At 41.6% G+C, this 18,411-nt stretch overlaps 1 protein-coding gene across 3 annotated transcripts; it reads right to left on the bottom strand.

The window, feature by feature from the left end:
• Positions 1-4,522: 4,522 nt before the first annotated feature.
• prdm15 (PR domain containing 15) lies at positions 4,523-17,549 on the bottom strand. 3 transcript variants are annotated; one of them, XM_046411321.1, is made up of 24 exons: positions 16,740-17,126; positions 16,524-16,563; positions 16,344-16,437; positions 15,974-16,127; positions 15,428-15,580; positions 15,173-15,281; positions 15,001-15,084; positions 14,538-14,747; positions 13,060-13,269; positions 12,818-12,912; positions 12,641-12,728; positions 12,368-12,535; positions 12,051-12,145; positions 11,805-11,936; positions 11,112-11,252; positions 10,728-10,891; positions 9,777-9,856; positions 9,210-9,329; positions 8,973-9,104; positions 8,775-8,858; positions 7,355-7,530; positions 7,143-7,223; positions 6,505-6,726; positions 4,523-5,617 (listed from the first exon to the last, which is right to left on the bottom strand). In XM_046411321.1, the coding sequence occupies exons 1-24, from the start codon at positions 16,842-16,844 to the stop codon at positions 5,084-5,086; spliced, it is 3,471 nt and encodes a 1,156-aa protein (XP_046267277.1). In that variant the 5' UTR covers positions 16,845-17,126; the 3' UTR covers positions 4,523-5,083. The 3 variants fall into 3 exon arrangements, with proteins under 3 accessions (XP_046267277.1, XP_046267275.1, XP_046267274.1); XM_046411319.1 differs by lacking the exon at positions 16,740-17,126 and adding an exon at positions 17,158-17,549 and having other exon boundaries at positions 12,368-12,728; XM_046411318.1 differs by having other exon boundaries at positions 12,368-12,728; positions 16,740-17,127.
• Positions 17,550-18,411: the final 862 nt, after the last annotated feature.

Below are 18,411 nucleotides of genomic sequence, written 5' to 3'. Positions count from 1 at the left end.
CAGATGGTTTGGGAATGTGTGGACTCATCTTCTCATCACATATCACCCAAGAAGACACAATCATCATCTGTCACTGCTGTGGATTCTCATTAGATAAAATTCATAAAGTGACCGAATTGTATGTTTATCTAACCCCTTCTAACCCTTAATTAGAAAGCTATATTAAATGGATCTGCAAGCAAATTGTTGTGGTGCTTCATAAGGTGAGCTCCTAATGAGAGAGGGTAAAATGCAATTAAATGCTGCATAATTAACATTACAACCAATATTATTATTTTTCTGTACAGTTGTTTTCTTTCCGGTAAAAATCCTACCTCTGTGTTTACCTCTACTTCGCCGGCATGACATATGATCTAATATTATCACCCTCCTCCACCCTGCTCTTCAGATGTAATTATGAAACTGGAAGGAAGAGGTATAAGGACTAAGTGTAAATAAGTCATCAGGGAGGCTGTTGATACAATAAGCACATCTTATTGGTCCGGGTTGAACCAGGCTTTATTTCAGGCTGGCTTTTGTCACTGTAGCACAGATCAGCATTTGTCCCCTGAGGCTGCTGCTCTGCACACACAAGGAGGTATTAGTATGGACAGCAGTTAAAAGGTGAAAGTTGGTCTGCGGTGTGAACGAGAGCCCTTTGAAATGTTATTCCGCCCCTCGTTTAAAGTGTAAATGTATTCTCTTGGGTGACATCACACCTCTTGATCATTAGAATGAAAGAAGAGCTTTTATTGGCGTGTTAATTAAATCAGCTCTTTTCATTTGCTTTACTGCTCTGATTAATGACAAGAAAATCAATCAATCGGGACCTTCCAGTTTTCCCTGCTGTAAGAAAATGGTCAGCTAATTTAAATTTACAGTTTGAGTATTTGCTAATTAAGTTTTGAATTGTCATTTACATATCAGTCAAGACAAAAATAAACCAACACTACCAGTATCTAATGTTTAGGAAATAATTTACAGTAATTCTCAGCTCGTGGGAGCGTGTTAGGTATGCTGGCATATAATTTATACCTTTTCCAGTTTGTTTAGGTCTTTCCTTCAGTCCATTTCCTCATACATTCTCTCACGTGTATGGGCATGCAAACTATTATAAGAACACAGCAAATGAGTGAAAGGATCTTTGTGCTAAACCTCGAAAGTCTTGTTTTGAACACATGATTTTATTCTTCACAGAGAGCATTTGTCTTAGCGGAAAATCAAATATTAGTAATCCATTTATTTACACATGCGATATTTTTGACACTTTTCAGTCTCACCCTGTGTGCTTTATTGCCATCTACTGGAATTTTCATATTAAAGCATGTAGCTGTGTGACGAATTGAGTGCTTAAAGACATACAGTATGTTTAGGAAAATAAATAAAAAAAATTATAATTTGACATTTTAAATGCTAGGACAACAGGGAAATGTTATTAGATCTAGTAAAGGTGAAAACGTCTTAAATGTTTTCTTTTTTTATTTTATTTCTGGAGGTCAGTGCTGGGTTACAGTATCTCTCCCTGCTCTCAAACACTCACAGCTGTGTTTGAACTATTCAACATTAAACAGTAGATGTGGAGAGTATGAAATGTTTCAACTGTTTGGGATTTATGTATAATATCTCCCCCAATCACTTCCCAAAGTCATACTTTGAAGTCTATTCTTGGTTGAAGATTTAAGCGAGGTTAAACATGCCTAAACCCAGGTCACCCACAATGACATTTGTAGAATAAAGCCTGTTCAGGCATGTTTCTGCATGTGACAAAGATTGTAGACTGTAAAGATTTGTTCCATAGGGAAACTCAGCTGAAGTCATTTATTGACTTAAGAACAAAATATGATACCCTTAATAAAGTTTTTTTTAAAAAACCATTTACAACTTCAGACTTTAGACTCATTTAAGAAAAGAATTAGGGGATTAAGTTATGAGTGCTTCTGGCTTCTCTTCAGTGGCTGCCTGTAAAATACAGAATAGATTCTAAAATTCTTCTCCTCACAGAAAAAGGCCTTAATGGTCAGGCACCATCCTATCTTATAGAGCTGATAGTACCCTGTTATGCAGCTAGAACGCCACGCTCCCAGGATGCAGGGTTACTTGCGGTCCCTGCACGCTCCAAAAGTAGTAGAAGGAGAATCAGCTTTATTGGCAGTATATTTGTACATACTCACACTGAATTTGTCTTTTGCATTTAATCCATCCTTAGTTGAACACACATGCAACACCCAGCAAATTTCATGCAGTGAAACGCACACAGGAGCTGTGGGCAGCATCAGCTGGCTAATGGGGGGGGGGGGCCTTTGTCGCATTAATCACTCCACCACACCCAAATTTTTCCTGCCCGTCGGGTGGGGGAATCGACCCGATGACCTTCCGATTACAAGCCACTTCTCCAACCTCCAGGCCACGGCTGCCCCAGAGCCTTTAGTTATCAACCTCCGTACGGAATCGTCTCCCGGCTTCAGTCGGAGAGACAGACACCCTCTCTAAAACCTTCTCTTAAAACTTTCCTCCTTGATAAAGGCTGTATTAGGCTGGCCCCTAGCTATGCTGCTATAGGCTTAGACTGCCAGGGGATCTCCCATGCTGCACTGAACTAAATAACTTGACTTCTTCCCCAGAGTGCTTTCTTGTCTTTCAGGTTCCCATTGATTGTGGTTGGACCTCCTCCTGCTGCGGTCCTGCTTGACACAGACTGCTATTATTCACATGTAGTCATGTTTAATATTTCAACATTACCACTTTGACTGGTGACCAGTTCAGGGTGTATCCTGCCTCTCGCCTGTAGTCAGCTGGGATGAGCTCCAGCCCCCCGCGACCCTGATGGATAAGCGGTATATAAGATGAATGAATGAATGAATGAACATTACCATTACTATTATAATTATTGTTTTAAATACTTCCAGTACTCTACTATTAAGCATCACAAAAATACTCCCCCAAAGGTACAGTTAATTTCAGTATGTGTCTGTACTGAATTATTATTAATAATGTCACAATCAGGTTTCTTCTTACTGACTTTGCCAGACATGAGACAATAAGTAGCAAACAGTCATGAAACACAATCCATAGGATTTGTGTACGTGGACACAAATGCTAATTTTTTTTTTAATTTCCTATTTTTCATGCTATTCTCACCACACACACCTTCTTTTGTGCCTGCACCATGTTTGTTTTGACTGAACACTTGGCCAGAACATTTCTCAGTTTAGCAATGCCCTGTAGACCATAGCAAGACTTGAAACAGCCTATGAATTCCATTTTACACCACAAATGGACCACCACATTTGCACACAAACACAATATTGTATTGTAGTTAATTCTGTTTTGGCACAAGTTCCTCATCCATCATAACTCGCTGCATCTCACGTTACATAGTTTACAATAAGTCACCCATGGAATGTTTTTTTCAAATCAACAGAGTCCAAATAGGCTCCACCACTCCAGCCACTCTATTGGTTTGTCCACGCGGTGCGGATTTGCTGGTCAGAAGAAGTAAGAGGACATTAAATAAGGCTGAAGTGATCTTGATGATTCATTTAGAATGTGGACACCATCGAGATTGCTCTGGATCTAAAATCAACAGATTGCACAACCCTGCATTTAGGCAACAAAAACACTTGGGTTAATGCTGAAAAAGATTCAGTTTCAGTTCATATAAAGGTCAAAAAAGAATTCATTTTAATTAGGGAAAGATCCTGATTTCACATATATTTAAATAAAAATCAGTGAAATACTGGCTTCATTTTATGTTTAGGATTTATGGATGCTCCCGCGACCCTGACAGACAAGCGGTATAGAAAATGGATGGATGGATGGATTTATGGATGTGGAAATTATTTTATCTTTAACTCCTGTGGTGAGAAAAAAACAGACAATTTGTGGCCATGTGAACAAATCCTAATTTCATCAGTAATTCAGACTGCAGTGATATTTGAGATACCATTTGTGATTGTCACTTAGCAAAGGAATGTGTTCTGTTGTTTTTAAATGTGGGTTGTTTTTCACAGAGAATATCCTAGAATATCCTATCCTTGTTTTAATATTCTGTCTTTTTAAATAACATAACGTCATGTCTTTGCAATTCCTGTATGGAAGGTGCTATACAAATAAAGTTTATTTTTTATTACAGTTTTGGGGATTTATTGACTTATTTAAATTTGGATGGGATTTGAATGGCTCATTATTTGTATGTATTGGAAGTTAAATCTATTACTCTGCAGAATCTGACTGTATGTGATAGATGACTCAGTGAGCACTGGCAGTACCTGCACGCACGCACAGACCATGTGTGACACTTGTGTGATGTGCTGTTTGCAGAAAGGCCGTCAGTTTCAGAGCGACAAACAGGATCGCTGGTCTGAGATCCGGGGAGCTCGAGGACAGATGGTTATGTTGCTATAAAGAGACCCTGAAAATAGAAGCAGGTTCTGTTGGCTGTTGAAATGCCATTCAGAAACACTGAGATGTTTGCTGATTGTAAGCAGTTATCACTGCTGCCCACAAACAGAATTTAGAGGAAGGCAAATAAAGAGAACAAACATTTCAAAGAGGTATTTTGTTTAAAAATAACTATACAAAAACCCTTCCAGTATTTTTCCAGACACTTCGACGATAATTACAGTTTACAGCATTCAAAAATAACATTTCATGAATGAGCCATTTTTAGGAATATTCCAACTAACCTTGTAGGAGTGTTTTCACTTAAACTGTCAACTGCACCAAATGCATCTTTTTCAGGTTGAAACCTTAACATATTTAAATTTTCGAGCAGCAGATTTAACTTAAAAACATGCATGTTTTTAAAAGGCTGGTAAGGCATTTGAATATTCCACATGTTGCTTTGGTTTGCAATGTAAATCTTCCAGAGGATTTGTGATTTGGGCTTAATGTACCACTAGTCTCTCATTCTTTCTTTTAAAATATGATAATTCTTAACAGCCACTTTGTTTCTCTGTATAAAAAAAAAATAATTACAAGTTTTATTTTACTTCCTTGGGGCTGGAGAGGCATCTGGGTGACAGTGATCAAAGCTTGATAAAATCTACTCTACTATATAACAGTGTCTGTGAGTGCGAGGCGACCAGCACCTCCAGTCTCTGCTCTAATAGCTGAACATCTGCTGTGTGGAGCCACTCTGCTGCTGTGGGGTTGGTGGTTGGCTCTGGATGGGTCGACCTGGCTCCTGGCTCTGATTCTGGGCCTCCTGACTCTCTTGAGCACCTTCCACCACGGGGGCAACCTGGCTGCCTTCAGCCGCAGGGACAGGCCTCCAGGCGAGAGTTGGGGCCTCCAGCTGGTGGCCCATGGGATTGACCAGAGTGGTGACATTGATAAAGTGTGCTACTGATTGGGACGCAGCGCCCCCGCCAGGGCCCACCGTCTCTGGGACCAGTTCGGTTGGCCGGTTGTGGAGCATGGCGGAGGCGCTAACGGTGTCGAAGGTGACGGTGAGGATGGAATTGTCCAGCGTTAGGGGCCGATCACTAGCGGTCAGGTGGCCCACGGCTACAGGCTGCAGGCTGGTGAACTGGGTGGGGGCGTGGCTGGTGATGGGCGTGACTGTGATGTTGGTCAGCCCCATTGAGCTGTTGGGTGAGGATGCTGACGGAGCACTGGGGTCGGCCAGGACCACCACCTGAAAATTCAAACAAGTACTTTTTGAGTTTGTGAGCTGTATGGTGAAAACCTGCAGAAACAGTGAATAAATACTACATAGAATTTGCTCTAAACTACAAATATTGTTTCATCTTAAAAAATGATTTGAGCCTTTAAAAAGCTTGTGTCATAACCCTATATTACTATGTCAGTTGAGAGATGGGATGTAACCCATTCAGGATGACTTAATAATATTGACTAATAAATAGATTGCTTCAATTATTACTTTGCTTCCTCTGGACATCACAGGATTAAACAAAATCAATTTGTTTATTTTATTTTATATTTATTTTGTTTTTTTCCTGCAGTTTACTGAATTCATTCATTTGTTTGCTTTGTTCAGCTGCAGCAAAGGTGGCTTACAGCGTGGTAAATCTTCATAAAATATTATGATTAACTGGAAAACAGTAAATGGACATGTATTTATAAGTATTTTCTAGCCAGAGAACCTGGAGAAAACCCACCAGGCACAGGGAGAACATGTAAACTCCACACAGAAGGGCCCAGACTGGGATTCGAACCTGGAACCCTCTTGCTGTGAGACGACAGTGCTAACCACTGCACCACCGTGCCGCCCTACTACTTTTCATTACAGTAAAAAACTTTTGGATGTTGTGATCAGTCATCACACGATTAGCTCCTATAGGTTCTTATCACAATGAACAAAACAACAAGAGAAAATCAGGCTCTTTGTAATACAGAGCCAGAAAGGTGACAGCATTTTTTTTATTTACTGCTGTCTCCAGCCCTCTGGCACTTCAGCAGATAAAACACATCCATTTCTTGAGTTTTTTTGAACAACACAAGAGACTGGACATTTTATTATGACAACAGAACAAAAACTTTAGTGAAAATGTTCATATCTACCTGTTGGATACTCTGCACAGCAGAGCTTGTTTCAGTCTCGTCACCGACAATAACAGTGTTGTACTCTGCCATGGATTCGTGTCTTGGCTCAGTGAAATCCATGTATTCGTCAGACTCGGAGAGCTCGGGCTCAGCCTGAACCCTCTGCTTCTTTTTGGGGTGTCGGGAGGGTCGGCTGGGCCTATCCTGAGCCATTCCATCTTTTTCTAGGGTCAGAGTGGGCTGAAGAAGAGGGCGAAATATGAGATATAAATACAGTCGAACCTACATTTTATTCATTTATTTATATCTTTCTAAAAACTCCAACATGTCGTACAGGATAAATGTAATACCATATGCAAAGGGAGTCTAGGATATGCTAGGACAGATAGATCAGGCAGTAGCACTATGCTGTAGGTGTGTCTGATTCATAGTTCATACTGTGACTAAACAGGGACTTACATTCGCACTCTGGCAGTTCTAGATTTAGTGTGCAAACATACCACAGTGCAACACAAATTAGTTAAGAGTATAACAAATGTGATATACAACAGTGCCAGGCATCAACATTTTTATAGCATCTAATGCATTGATTGCAATGTGAAACTGTGTTTTTATATGCTCTACCACTACACTGTAATAAATCTGTATAATCAAACCTGCACAATGCTGATAGACGAATTATTTATTGTCGAAGATTCCTGAAGATCATCAAACTCATCGATTCTTACAGACACCACCTGGAGGCGTAAAGGAGAACAATGACATTTCAACAAGTTGACTTTGAGGAGTCAACAATAGTAATTTGCCTGGAGGTGGGGCGTGAAGCAGAGAACACAGAGCGTTTACCAGTATGCCTGCTCAGACTCACCTCAGGGTGTTTTCGTCGCAGGTGTCGGTTCATGGAAGCGCGGGTGGACACCTTGGTTCCACAGAGGTGACACGACTGGGCCTCCACCTTCTCATGAGTTAGGTGGACATGCTTCTGCAGCATGTATTCTGTCAGGTACTTCTTATCGCATGTCGCACATGTCCATGTCTTACCCACTGCAGTGCAGAGAGAGGGAAATGAGTCAGTCCAGCATGCTAAATGCACCGATGTGAACACTTTGCAAACTAATGGTGGGAGTTTATTACACTTACAATTTTGCCCTTTGCCAATTATGCCTTTGCCTTTTAGGAACAGTTTGACACATTGGGAATTAGAGTTAGATGAGAAGACTGACACTACTCTCACGTCAACTTGGCCAAACATTTGGCCTGGAAGCACGTAGGCCAGCTTAAGTGTAAAAATAAAGACTTTTTACAGTTCGTACTGATTGAACTACTGATTGGGGGGGCAGCTGAGGCATAGAGGTTGGAGAAGTGGCGTGTGACCAGAGGGTTGCCGGCTCGATTCCCCCGCCCGGACTGGCAGGAAAAGTCCGGGGGCTGTAGTGGTGTGATTAATCACCCACCCCTCAAATACATGTAGCATAAACTTTTTCAACCAGCTAGCTAGCTGCGGTTTACATCTTAAAACCAGGCCATATTGTAAAATCTGCAAGCTACCGTTATGAGAAAGGAGACATATTTGAACATCACACATATTCATAAAGTCTAGTTTAACACATAAAGTCCATGACGTATTTCCACTGAGGAAGTCTTGTCCTTGAAAACTTGCCATTCAGTACACCAGGGCTCCAGCCAGGGTTCATTCATAACCATTAATTACAGTGTGTTTTCCTTGACATAACTGAACTCCTTAAAATAACCTAAGTGAACAGGTTTATAGTTACTCAGGGCACACTAATTGGAGGATAATGTTGAGGACAGAAGTATGGTGTGTCTGAAGTTAGTGAACTAACTTTCAGTTTGCTTGCCAGATAAAAAATTACTGTTACGCTGCATTTTAATTATTTAACAGTACCATTTACCACTTCTAGTATCCAGTTATATTTTTGACTTGTCTGATCTTTTTACTATTTTCTGACCATTGTCATTTTTTCCCTCCTTGTCCCCAACTGCTCTATCTTCCACTCTCAACTTGTGTGTTACAGTAAACATGTCCTTGTGATTTTTGAATGGCTCTTTGGTTTTTTTTGTTTTATTTTTTAACCTGGCTGCATAATTTAAAACAGCAGAATCGCTTCTTGTATAACCATAAACCACTGCATTTTTACGGCCCTAAACACAGATGGCCAAAAAAAAAAAAAGCCAAATTACAGGCTCCCATGTTTGGCTTATAAACGTCTTGTAATATTCAGTGTAACAGACTAAAGTGTGTTTTCAGGCTGACATGAGACACTTGCCTGTGTGGATAAGTTTGTGTGTTTCCAGAGTCGTCCTCTCACTAAATGTCTTTCCACACAGCTCACACATGAAGTCTTTTATACCTGCAGGCAAAGTGTCGTGACAGCAAAGACAGGGCGGGAGAAACAGTAACAGTTATGTATATACTAAATGCACTAGTTTTTCTGCGAATCAGTAACACAAACATTCTGACTCACCCGTATGTCTCTTGTAGTGTTTCAGCATATTGACCTTTTGGGCAAACTTGCGGTTACATTCCTTACACTCATACTCTTTGATGCCCTTGTGAAGCTTCATGTGGTGCCTTAGAGCATGCTTGGTCTTCATGCCTGCACAGGAAAACATTTATTCAATGTGGCGATGATCCAAGCGTCAGTGTTGTTGATATGTCAAGAAAGAAAAAAAAAAAAGGTGCATGATGCAAAAGTGCCGACCTTTCCCACACTCTGCACACAGGAAGTCTCGGATGTCATCGTGAACCCTGAGGTGTTCCTTCAGCATGTCCTTCCTTGCGAATGACTTGTTACACTTATCACAGCTGTGACTCTTCACCCCTGGATAGTCAAACAAACACACCCACAGGAACTGCCAATATGACTTTATTGTACAAATTTGCCACCAGGTAAACAAATTCATGGCTTAAAAAAGTGGGACTCAAGGTGTGGCTCACAATTTGCGTGCAAAGAGCTCATGCAGGTTGAGGTTATGCGACTTGGTGAGTGAAAGCAAAATCACTCTTGGATTTTATGTTCTGCACTAACATTGTGTTTCATGTATAAACACTTAAAACCACAGGAGAAAATCAATCAACAATCTAAACTTCATAAGTTCTGTAAGAAGAAAACATGAGCTTTTCAGAGTGTGTTACAGGGACTGTGGAAGACGTGTGCATTTTACAACATTATTTTACATTTAGCATTATGCCTGTGTCGAAATATTTACTTTTAAAATGAAACTGTTCAGAACTACACATACGACAGAACAATTAAACACAGACTCACCAGTGTGGATGATCTTGTGCCTTTCTAGGTTACCAATACTATTGAAGATTCGGCCACAGATTTCACATGGATGGATGTACCTGTATGACAGGTGAGAAGCATTGACAGGATTACTTTGAAATGTCCTTTTCTGTTTCAAATAAGACCAGTGACTTTTAGCTACAGTACTGCAGTAACATGAGATCTTGTCCAGGTCTTTGCATTTTACATCCTTATATGCTATAACTGCACTTAAGGCACAGATGATACATATTCATGACATTCATTTGATATGTTTCTCTTTAAATCCATCTCCTTGAAACAAAAAAAAAATCTGTCTTTCACATCCTCATCAGCACACTTCAAAATACTGTCTGTATTATTTTAGTATACAACAAACCTCAGCTGACATTCAGTCTCCCGCCTTATTCATTATCTCAGTCATGAGGCTAAACAAACATAAAAACCATGACCGATTATAGCTGCTGTGCTGCAGTGAGTCCCAAAAAGAGCAGTTTTATGAAGAAGGAGGAGGAAGAGGAAGATTATAAAAATGGAGAGGAAGACAAATGAAAAATACAGGAGGCTCAGCAGAACTGACTGGACCAAAAGTATCATTAAACCTTGAAGTCAGAACTTTAATTCCCACAGCACACTACCAGAGCAGAAGATGGTCATTCTGCAGCACCTGGCACATCATGATCATGTTGTGCTCCCCAGAGACATGATCTGAGCGGGCAGGAGTTATGAGTTAGCTTCACACGTGTTTATTGGGCTTTTCATTTTCATAAAGACTGGATAGTTGTTTAACAACTACTTGGCCTATATGTCTACAGTCACACATTTTAATGCACCGTGGACAGTGGAAAAGGATGCAGTGTAGCAAGTTTGATTTTCATTCAGCTTTTATTTTTTTTAACATTAGCAATTCCAAGAGGGTTCAGTCCCTAATAATGAAAGGTGTGCTCTTACTTCTGCACTGCAGGGTCAGGCAGCTGCTCTCTGTGGATGACCAGGTGAGCATTGTACGTGGCCTTCAGGGCAAAGCGTCGGTTACAGATCCCACAGCCGTAGCCTCTCTCTTTGTGCTGCTCCATGATGTGCTTCAGGTACTCTCTGCCCTTTGCAAATGACAGCTAAAGCCACAGAGGTGAAGAATTCATTAATGTGAATTAGAGTGTGAGAGAAAAATATTGGGTCGCCATGCTTTTGATTCGTGAACAACCTTGAGCACGTTCGTGAACTTTTCAATCAACACTCAAGATAATGTGGAAAACATCGCTGTAGTATGTGGGCTCAGATAAAGAAGCGAAAGTGTGTGAGTGTTGGAGTCACGCCCGTCAAGACAAAGCTTACCTGACATTTCTTGCAGTTGTACTTGTGGTGCTCAGGATCGTCTTCTTCTTCATCGTCTTCAGATTCGTCGCTGTCGCCCGGTGAAATGCCGATCTTCTTGATGAAGCCCTCTCTCTCCTGCTCGTCCATTAAGGCTATGTCCTGGAACAAAAAGAACAATTAGAAATCATTAAAGTCAGGGACAGCTAAGATGGGGTGTCAAAACCTAATTTAATGAAACGTGTATAATCCAAAGTGCTATTTAACAACCATAGTGAGCCCTATGTTAAAGGAATGAATCATAGCCTGGGATGGCACGTAACAAAGTTTACTTATATTCACCTATTATATTACACTGCATTGTCATTGGCTGCCTGAAGCTTGATACTGTTTTGTTACAATAAGGAGAATTCCCAGAACCGAAAGAAAGGACACACTTTAATTTAAGAATTCCTTCATGTTTGAGGTCATTCTGAAGTATTCATCACTAGCTGACATCTACTTTGTCTGCACAAATGATTATAAACACAGGATTCTTCTTAAAATCCAAAGACGGTGCTGAAAACTTTGGGATCAACATGCATATTTCTCATATTTTGTCATTGTTTTGGAGAAGCAGCATGGCTTTAAGATCCCGTTATGAGACTGTTAAATGTGGGTGATAGAGAAATGGCCATGCACTTTGGTTCAGGACTGGTGAAAAACCCGTCTCACCTTGAAGTGAACGTGAATGTGGTCTCGAAGAACGTCCACGCGGAAGAACTTACGGGCGCAGATCTCACAGGTGTACTTCTTATCACCGTGAGTCAACAAATGCTTGTTCATGTTACTCCTGCAGGAGAACACCTGTGCACACAGACATATCACTACTCAAGTACTTCTGAAGTACCGTGCTCCATAATTTCTGCGCAGTTCTTTGACCTGCTGCTGTTCGTCTTTGCTGTTGAGCAGAGGGCTCACCTTTCCACAGATGGGACAGGGTGAGGGCTCCTTCCTGTACTTGGTCCCTTCTTCTCCATTGGCCTCCAGCTCCTCTCTCTTCATGTGCTTTGGTCCTGTACAGAGGCATTATAGCTTTAATTCTATTTTAGGAATATTGTCCAGTCTCATATTTTTCAGAATGAAATTCATCTTAATCAAAATGTGAATGATGCCCCTAAAAGTGAAGTAAATACTCCACCCAAAGTGACGTTTGTTCCGCATTGCCTCTGAAAGCTATACCTGAAAACTAACCCTAAGCAAAACGAAACCTTACTGTGTGCCGTCGTGCGACTCACCCACACCGTGCCTCCTGTGATGCTCCTGCATCACGTCCTTACGGTAGAACATCTTGTTGCAGATTTCACAGGAATACAGCTTCTCGCCGTGCTTCTTCTTGTGCTTGGAGAGGTTGCTGTTGGTGGAGAAGAACCGCGAGCAGATATCACACTGGAACGTCTTGTCGTCTGGAGAAGAGAAGAAGATGGAATGAGTGAAGTCCGACAGGATGTGACCTGGCAGGGCTGTGAACAGAAACTTTTGAAAATGGAAAAACAAGGAGATAATCCTACCTGTCCGGCAGTTGTGGAACTTTAAGGCATTTTCCAGGCGAAAGGATTTCTCACATGTGTTGCACTTATATTTGTACTCTTGGTCAGGCTGTTGTGAGAATATCAAAAGACATACAAACACATTAACTAGCAGGGTAAGTAGAAACTCCTTAAGCAGCAGTGTAGAGTGTTACTCACCATGTTCTTGCTGTGCTTATATGAAATGTGCTGCTTCAGACTCTCCTTGCGGCTGAACAACTTGTCACATTCATCACACTTGAACAGCTTATCACCTGAAGGAACATACAAAAGGGAATTAATTCCAAACATCAACTCACTGTAGTTTATATGTGTTAAAATTATGTCACAGAAAGAGATGTTGAATTTAACACCATTTTGACGGCTGAAATGAGCTTGTCAACTCTTTACTCGCCGCATACCGTGTGATCGGATGTGTCGGTTAAGGTTGCTGCTGTTCTGGAAGACCTTGTTGCAGAGGGAGCAGCGGTACACCCTCTTGTGCTCTCTGGCTTTGTGTCTCTTCAGGACAGCCCCGCTGTCTGGAGCGCTCAGCAGGCTGCTGCTGCTCTCTGCTGCTGCTGAAGACTCTGAGGCCACCGGCTTGGAGCTCTCCACCAGCGGTGTCACATCTGTACACATCAGGAGTCCAATGTTAGAGAGAAATCTACAACATATGCAGCAACTAGTATTAATAAGCGTCCAGCTGATATTGCATTTCTGGGTGCAAAACTGATACTGATGTTATCTTACACACAGCGGTAGATATTGTTTTCTCCAAACATACAAAGACCAGCAAAGTCCACTTTGCATCAGAAATTTCACCAAATATTACATTATATTACATAATAATAACCACAAAACAAACAACAGCCCTGGTGGCTTAGCTTTGAACTAACAACAGTATGTTCATACAGTCATGATGACAATGCTCACATTATAGTTTAGTGTGTTAGCATGCTGATATTTGCTAACTATCGCCAAACACAAAAGTACAGCTGAGGTTGATGAGTATGTCGTCTGCTGTGCAGATATTTGCTCAAAGACAAAGTAAAATCTTGACTAGAGGAAAGGTGAAGGGACACGAATGTCATTAGTCCTCATCCTCTGAGGACCACATTTCAGCCTGGACTGGAGTGGTGGACAAGCCGACTTCACAGTCCCTAACATTAGCACGCTAACGTTCTCACAATGACAACTACATACTGATGTTTGGCAGGTACTTTTACCGTGTCCAACATCTTATTTAAGTGTGTAAACATAATAATGTTTACTAATTAGCACTGAACACTTAGCCAAAGTACAGTTGAGGCTGAGGGGACGTCATTAGTTTTGCAAGTTTTGGTCGGAAACAAAGTATTGAACAAAATTGTTTGACCCAACGACAGCAGTACAATTACTCTTCAGAGGGCCTTTAATGTCTGAACCAAATTTCGTGCCCACTTATAAGCTAAAGCAGTGCTCTCACATTTGTGTAAAAGGACAGATGCTGTAAATCAGCACCACAGGAAGACTTTAATTAAATCGCCTACTACCTCAGTTAGGAAACTTCCCAGAATGCCGTCTGACAACCTCTGCAGAATGTGCTTGAACTTGTAACTTGTTTTCGTCACAAACACAGGAAGACAGTGTGACAGTGATGATACAGGGACAGCAAAGGAGCAAATATGCCAAATATGTACCTGTTTCGACATCTGCTTGTTACAGGACAGCGAACTTTCAAAAAAGTGTTTGCTCTTTGACGGACTGACAAAATCCTGTTGTTTATTGATAATAACATGATATCTCAACATGATCTCAAACAAGGTCTTTACAAGCTGGGTCCAATAATGCCAAATATATCACAAAAAACTACTTGTAAACTGTTCAACTGTTCTCAAGCCTTATTTTTTCTTCTCACCGTTGTTTTTGCTTGCGGCAGCTGTTGCTCCGGCCCTGCGCCCCTTAGCTCTCCTCCCTCTGCCCTGCCCTCTCTTGGGGCCTGCTTGAGCTGCCGAGGGGTCACCCTCCTCCTCTTCCTCATCAGGGGGGCCAACCTCTTGAGGCAGGAGCGGGTCGGCTGGAAGCACCGTTACCGTCTTTCCATCATCAAGGTGACTCAGCATGTTGCCTGTGATCAGCAGGGGGAGGTAGGTAATCATGACACAGCATTTCCTCAACTTGGAAATGTTTTGCAGGAGTAAACAACCTCCTGGTGGGACTCACTATGAAGGAAAACAGCTGAAAACTATCATTATAATGCAATTTAAAGTTTAAAAAGGAAAACTCAAACGTGACTCTAACTTAGCCTCCCTCCCAATGAAAGAAGAAAACATGTCTAAAATGTACTGCCTGCAGGTGATAGATGATTTCAGTGATTTTACCTGTACTCTTTTCTTCAGCCACTGGAGGTGCGTGGGCTCCAGTCCTCTCTGAGGTCTCCATTTTAGCAAATGAAGACGTCACATCTGAGCAAAAGAGGAAAAAAACGGGGGATATAACTCACGCTGTTGACCTAACACCCGACAAAAACATCATCTCTGTGGTGTCATCTACCTGCTGCAGGTGGTGGTGGCTGAAGCGGAGACTTAAGCATGGGCTTCTCCATCTTCTTGGCATAGAAAGCTCCGTACCAGACCCTCAGCTCCGTTCCTGGAAGCACATCCTGGAAAACAAACAATAGGGCCAAAAAGGAGGAATACACCAATTTCTTATTAGAAATGAATAAGCAGCAGGGCTGAATGAAACTCTAAACTCTTGGGACCAGCAGCAGCGGCCCAGAGAGGTTCATACTGGGATGGATACACGTACCTGAGAGGTGTTGAAGTACAAGTCATCGTCCTGTTGGTAAGCTGTCAGATTTTGGTGTTTGTGGTCGGTGGCAGGTCGTACCAACATCATCCAGTTGCAGTCGTCTTCACTGCTGGAATCAAGAAACATCACCAGGCCATCCCTCTGGAAGATCTGCCCGTTGAAGGATCAAGGATTAACAAGAGGGAAAGGTAAAGACGTTCAGTCAGACTATCTAACAGCAGTGGAGACCACAGACTGATGTCATCGTCACCAAACCCCCCACCACAATAGTATTTATGACACTACAGCTTACTGTAGGTTTGTGTGTATATTGTGTTTTGATTGTTTATTTTGTTTTTAGTATCTGATACATTATAATCTCTATCCTATTTCTATTTTTTGTTCGTTCCTGTACTTATGCTGTCTTGACATGTTGCAATACTGGAATTTCCCCCTCCAGGGATCAATAAGGGATTATCTTATCATAACAAAAGGAACTGTCATATCCACAAGTTCATAATAGAACAACATGTCTTCTCTACGTGTACATTCATCAGGATGCACCTTCAGAGGGAATGCTCCTTCATTCTCTAAGTGGGAGACCCTCTTAGCCTCGAAGGGCCCAAAACGAGTCCTCTTAACCAGTCGGCGCAGGACAAACACCCCCTCCTGCCCGTCAGCCACCTGTCTGATTTCCAGACTGCTTGGTAAAGATGACCTGATACAGGACATGAACAAATTAGTACAACTGGTGATATGGCAATAACATACAAATAATATCAAGTGAATTCCTTAGCACTTCGTCATCTGGTGATATGTCAAAACAAACATTACATTTTCAAGGCCATTCAAACATAACGTGGATTGATGACTTCTCTAGTTGAAAAACAACTTGTGAGTCGGTGAAGTTCAAACACTTTGAGCTGTCACTCACCGGGCCCGGCTGAGTACAAAGGAGTCCTGGACGGTCACCAGCGGCCCCAGCTCAGGACATTCCGAGTCATGGTATTGGCCGCAGTCCTCACACCCTGGGACACACACACACACATCACACCTGTCATCACAGCCCAGACTCACACTTTATCAGTACAGCAAGAGCTGGGTTCATACTCACAGATGAACTCATCTGGTGTCTGCTCAGCCATTATGCCAACCTACAAATAGGGGGAAAACAGTTTATATCATGCCATGAATTACAAGAGAGGTCCAAGACAGAAAATACTGAACAGCAACCAAGTCCTGCAGTGTCTTACAAAAATGTACGTTTAAATGAAGGAACTTCACAAAAGAGTGTGTTAGAGTGTAATTGAACTTCCAAGCCTCCATTAACCTGAGACACTTCAGCTATGTTGAATGCATCCGACCTCCTGGAGAAACTGTAGTGTATTATGTCAACATTAACTGTTTCTTGGTAAAAACGATACAGCTGGGACATGCATATTAACGTATGTAGTCTGGGCAGGAGATGGGATCCAGGATTTGAGTGGTTCCCAAACTCTAGCCGGGTTTTAACTCCGATCTGAGCGGCTCCTCTTCAGTAAAATGTAACAAAGAACAGTCGGCATGGCGGATGGACCGGAGACGCGAACCACCAAACCGGAGTCGATGCTCTTCAACGCCAAGCAGTCAGCAGCGGAGGCGACTCAGGAAAACCCAGAACGAACCGGACAAACCAGCTGCACCTTCACTACAAAACTGCGTCGCCATTCTGTATAAAATCGTTGTACATGTATGGGAAAACACGTTACCTTTTCTGCAAAAGACCCTTCATTTATCGAATCCTGACTCCGGGTTCCAATCCGCTCCAGAAACGGCGCAAGACCGGAAGCGAAGCGTGCCGAGTGCATTATGGGGAGTGTAGGATCGTCAGAAACGACTCATACGAGCACAAAGCGGGCAGTTAAATGTTTCATACTTTCATTCACTGAACAATAATATTTAGAAACGTAGACGAATTTGTACACGTTGTCCTGACAATTACCACAACAACCTGTGTTATTTTTTCAGTAGTGATATAAATTAGGTAACCCAGCTAAGTAATGGAAATTTCTAAATTTCACTGAGTTTACTATCCAGGACACGGCAGTGGACACGTTATGAAATAATGTAGAAACACTCCACTGCAAGTTAAAGTCCCACACTGAAAATCTTACTTGCAGGCATACAATGCAGGGTTTGTCTGCCGCTGCTTGTAAACACGAAAAAGTGATTCTGGAGAAAAGTAGTTGATTGTTGAGTTTAATTTCGGCTCGTAAAATCGCCAGCCAACCAAAATGTTGGTATTTGACGCCTCGAAACGTCCCAAACACAGCAAAAATAATGAGAGCATAAGAGCGTGAGGAGGGCAGGATCTCTGCAGATAAACACTGCCACAAACACCAGTGCAACTACTTTTCCATGATTCTAAACATTGTTTTTAAGGTAAGGTCCCGCATATTATATCTAACTAAGGGTATATATTATCAAGACAATGTACTGGAAGTATCCATTATGCTGAATGGACCTGTTTCTGGTGTTAGATATTTTAGGGAAACTGGCTGAGGTGAACCTGCAACAACTTTCACTCTTTCACTCTCATAAAGCTATTTCTGTCTGTCTAATGGAGTCCTAAAGCACACATTTTCGTGCAGTCAAAACATTTATACTTTTTTTTTTTCATCCAAATGAATGTCTAATGAGTGTCTGCTTCATGAAACTAGAAAACAGTAAGTGTGAAAATGTTGACTCTCGATTTTCTAATTTTGCATTGAAAACATGTTGACATAGTCGCACTACATTGTGCTGAATCTGATAATGATGAAAATAATCTGCAAAATAACTACAGAAGTACATCTGTCGCTCTAAAACGTTACAGAGTAAAAGTCTAAAGTCACATTAAGTGGAAATACTCATGTCTTAATACTGTATTTAAATCAAGTAGCTGCTTTCCAACAAAGATTACACATTATTTTCAACCAGCAAAGTTGGATACTGGTGAGGCTTCATGAACAAAAGCCTCCGCA

Source organism: Scatophagus argus, chromosome 14 (assembly GCF_020382885.2).
Source record: "Scatophagus argus isolate fScaArg1 chromosome 14, fScaArg1.pri, whole genome shotgun sequence".
Taxonomy (NCBI): domain Eukaryota; kingdom Metazoa; phylum Chordata; class Actinopteri; family Scatophagidae; genus Scatophagus; species Scatophagus argus.
This window is presented reverse-complemented; position numbering and strand designations above follow the sequence as displayed.

Excerpts from the sequence above, each read along its gene's own strand:
- prdm15 (XM_046411318.1), bottom strand. The coding sequence starts at position 16,844 with ATGTCCCAGCTGTATCGTTTTTACCAAGAAACAGTTAATGTTGACATA. Across the intron at positions 12,913-13,059 it reads CCGACACATCCGATCACACG|GTGATAAGCTGTTCAAGTGT; the intron begins GTATGCGGCGAG and ends ATGTTCCTTCAG. Across the intron at positions 6,727-7,142 it reads CGTCTATCAGCATTGTGCAG|CCCACTCTGACCCTAGAAAA; the intron begins GTTTGATTATAC and ends CCTCTTCTTCAG.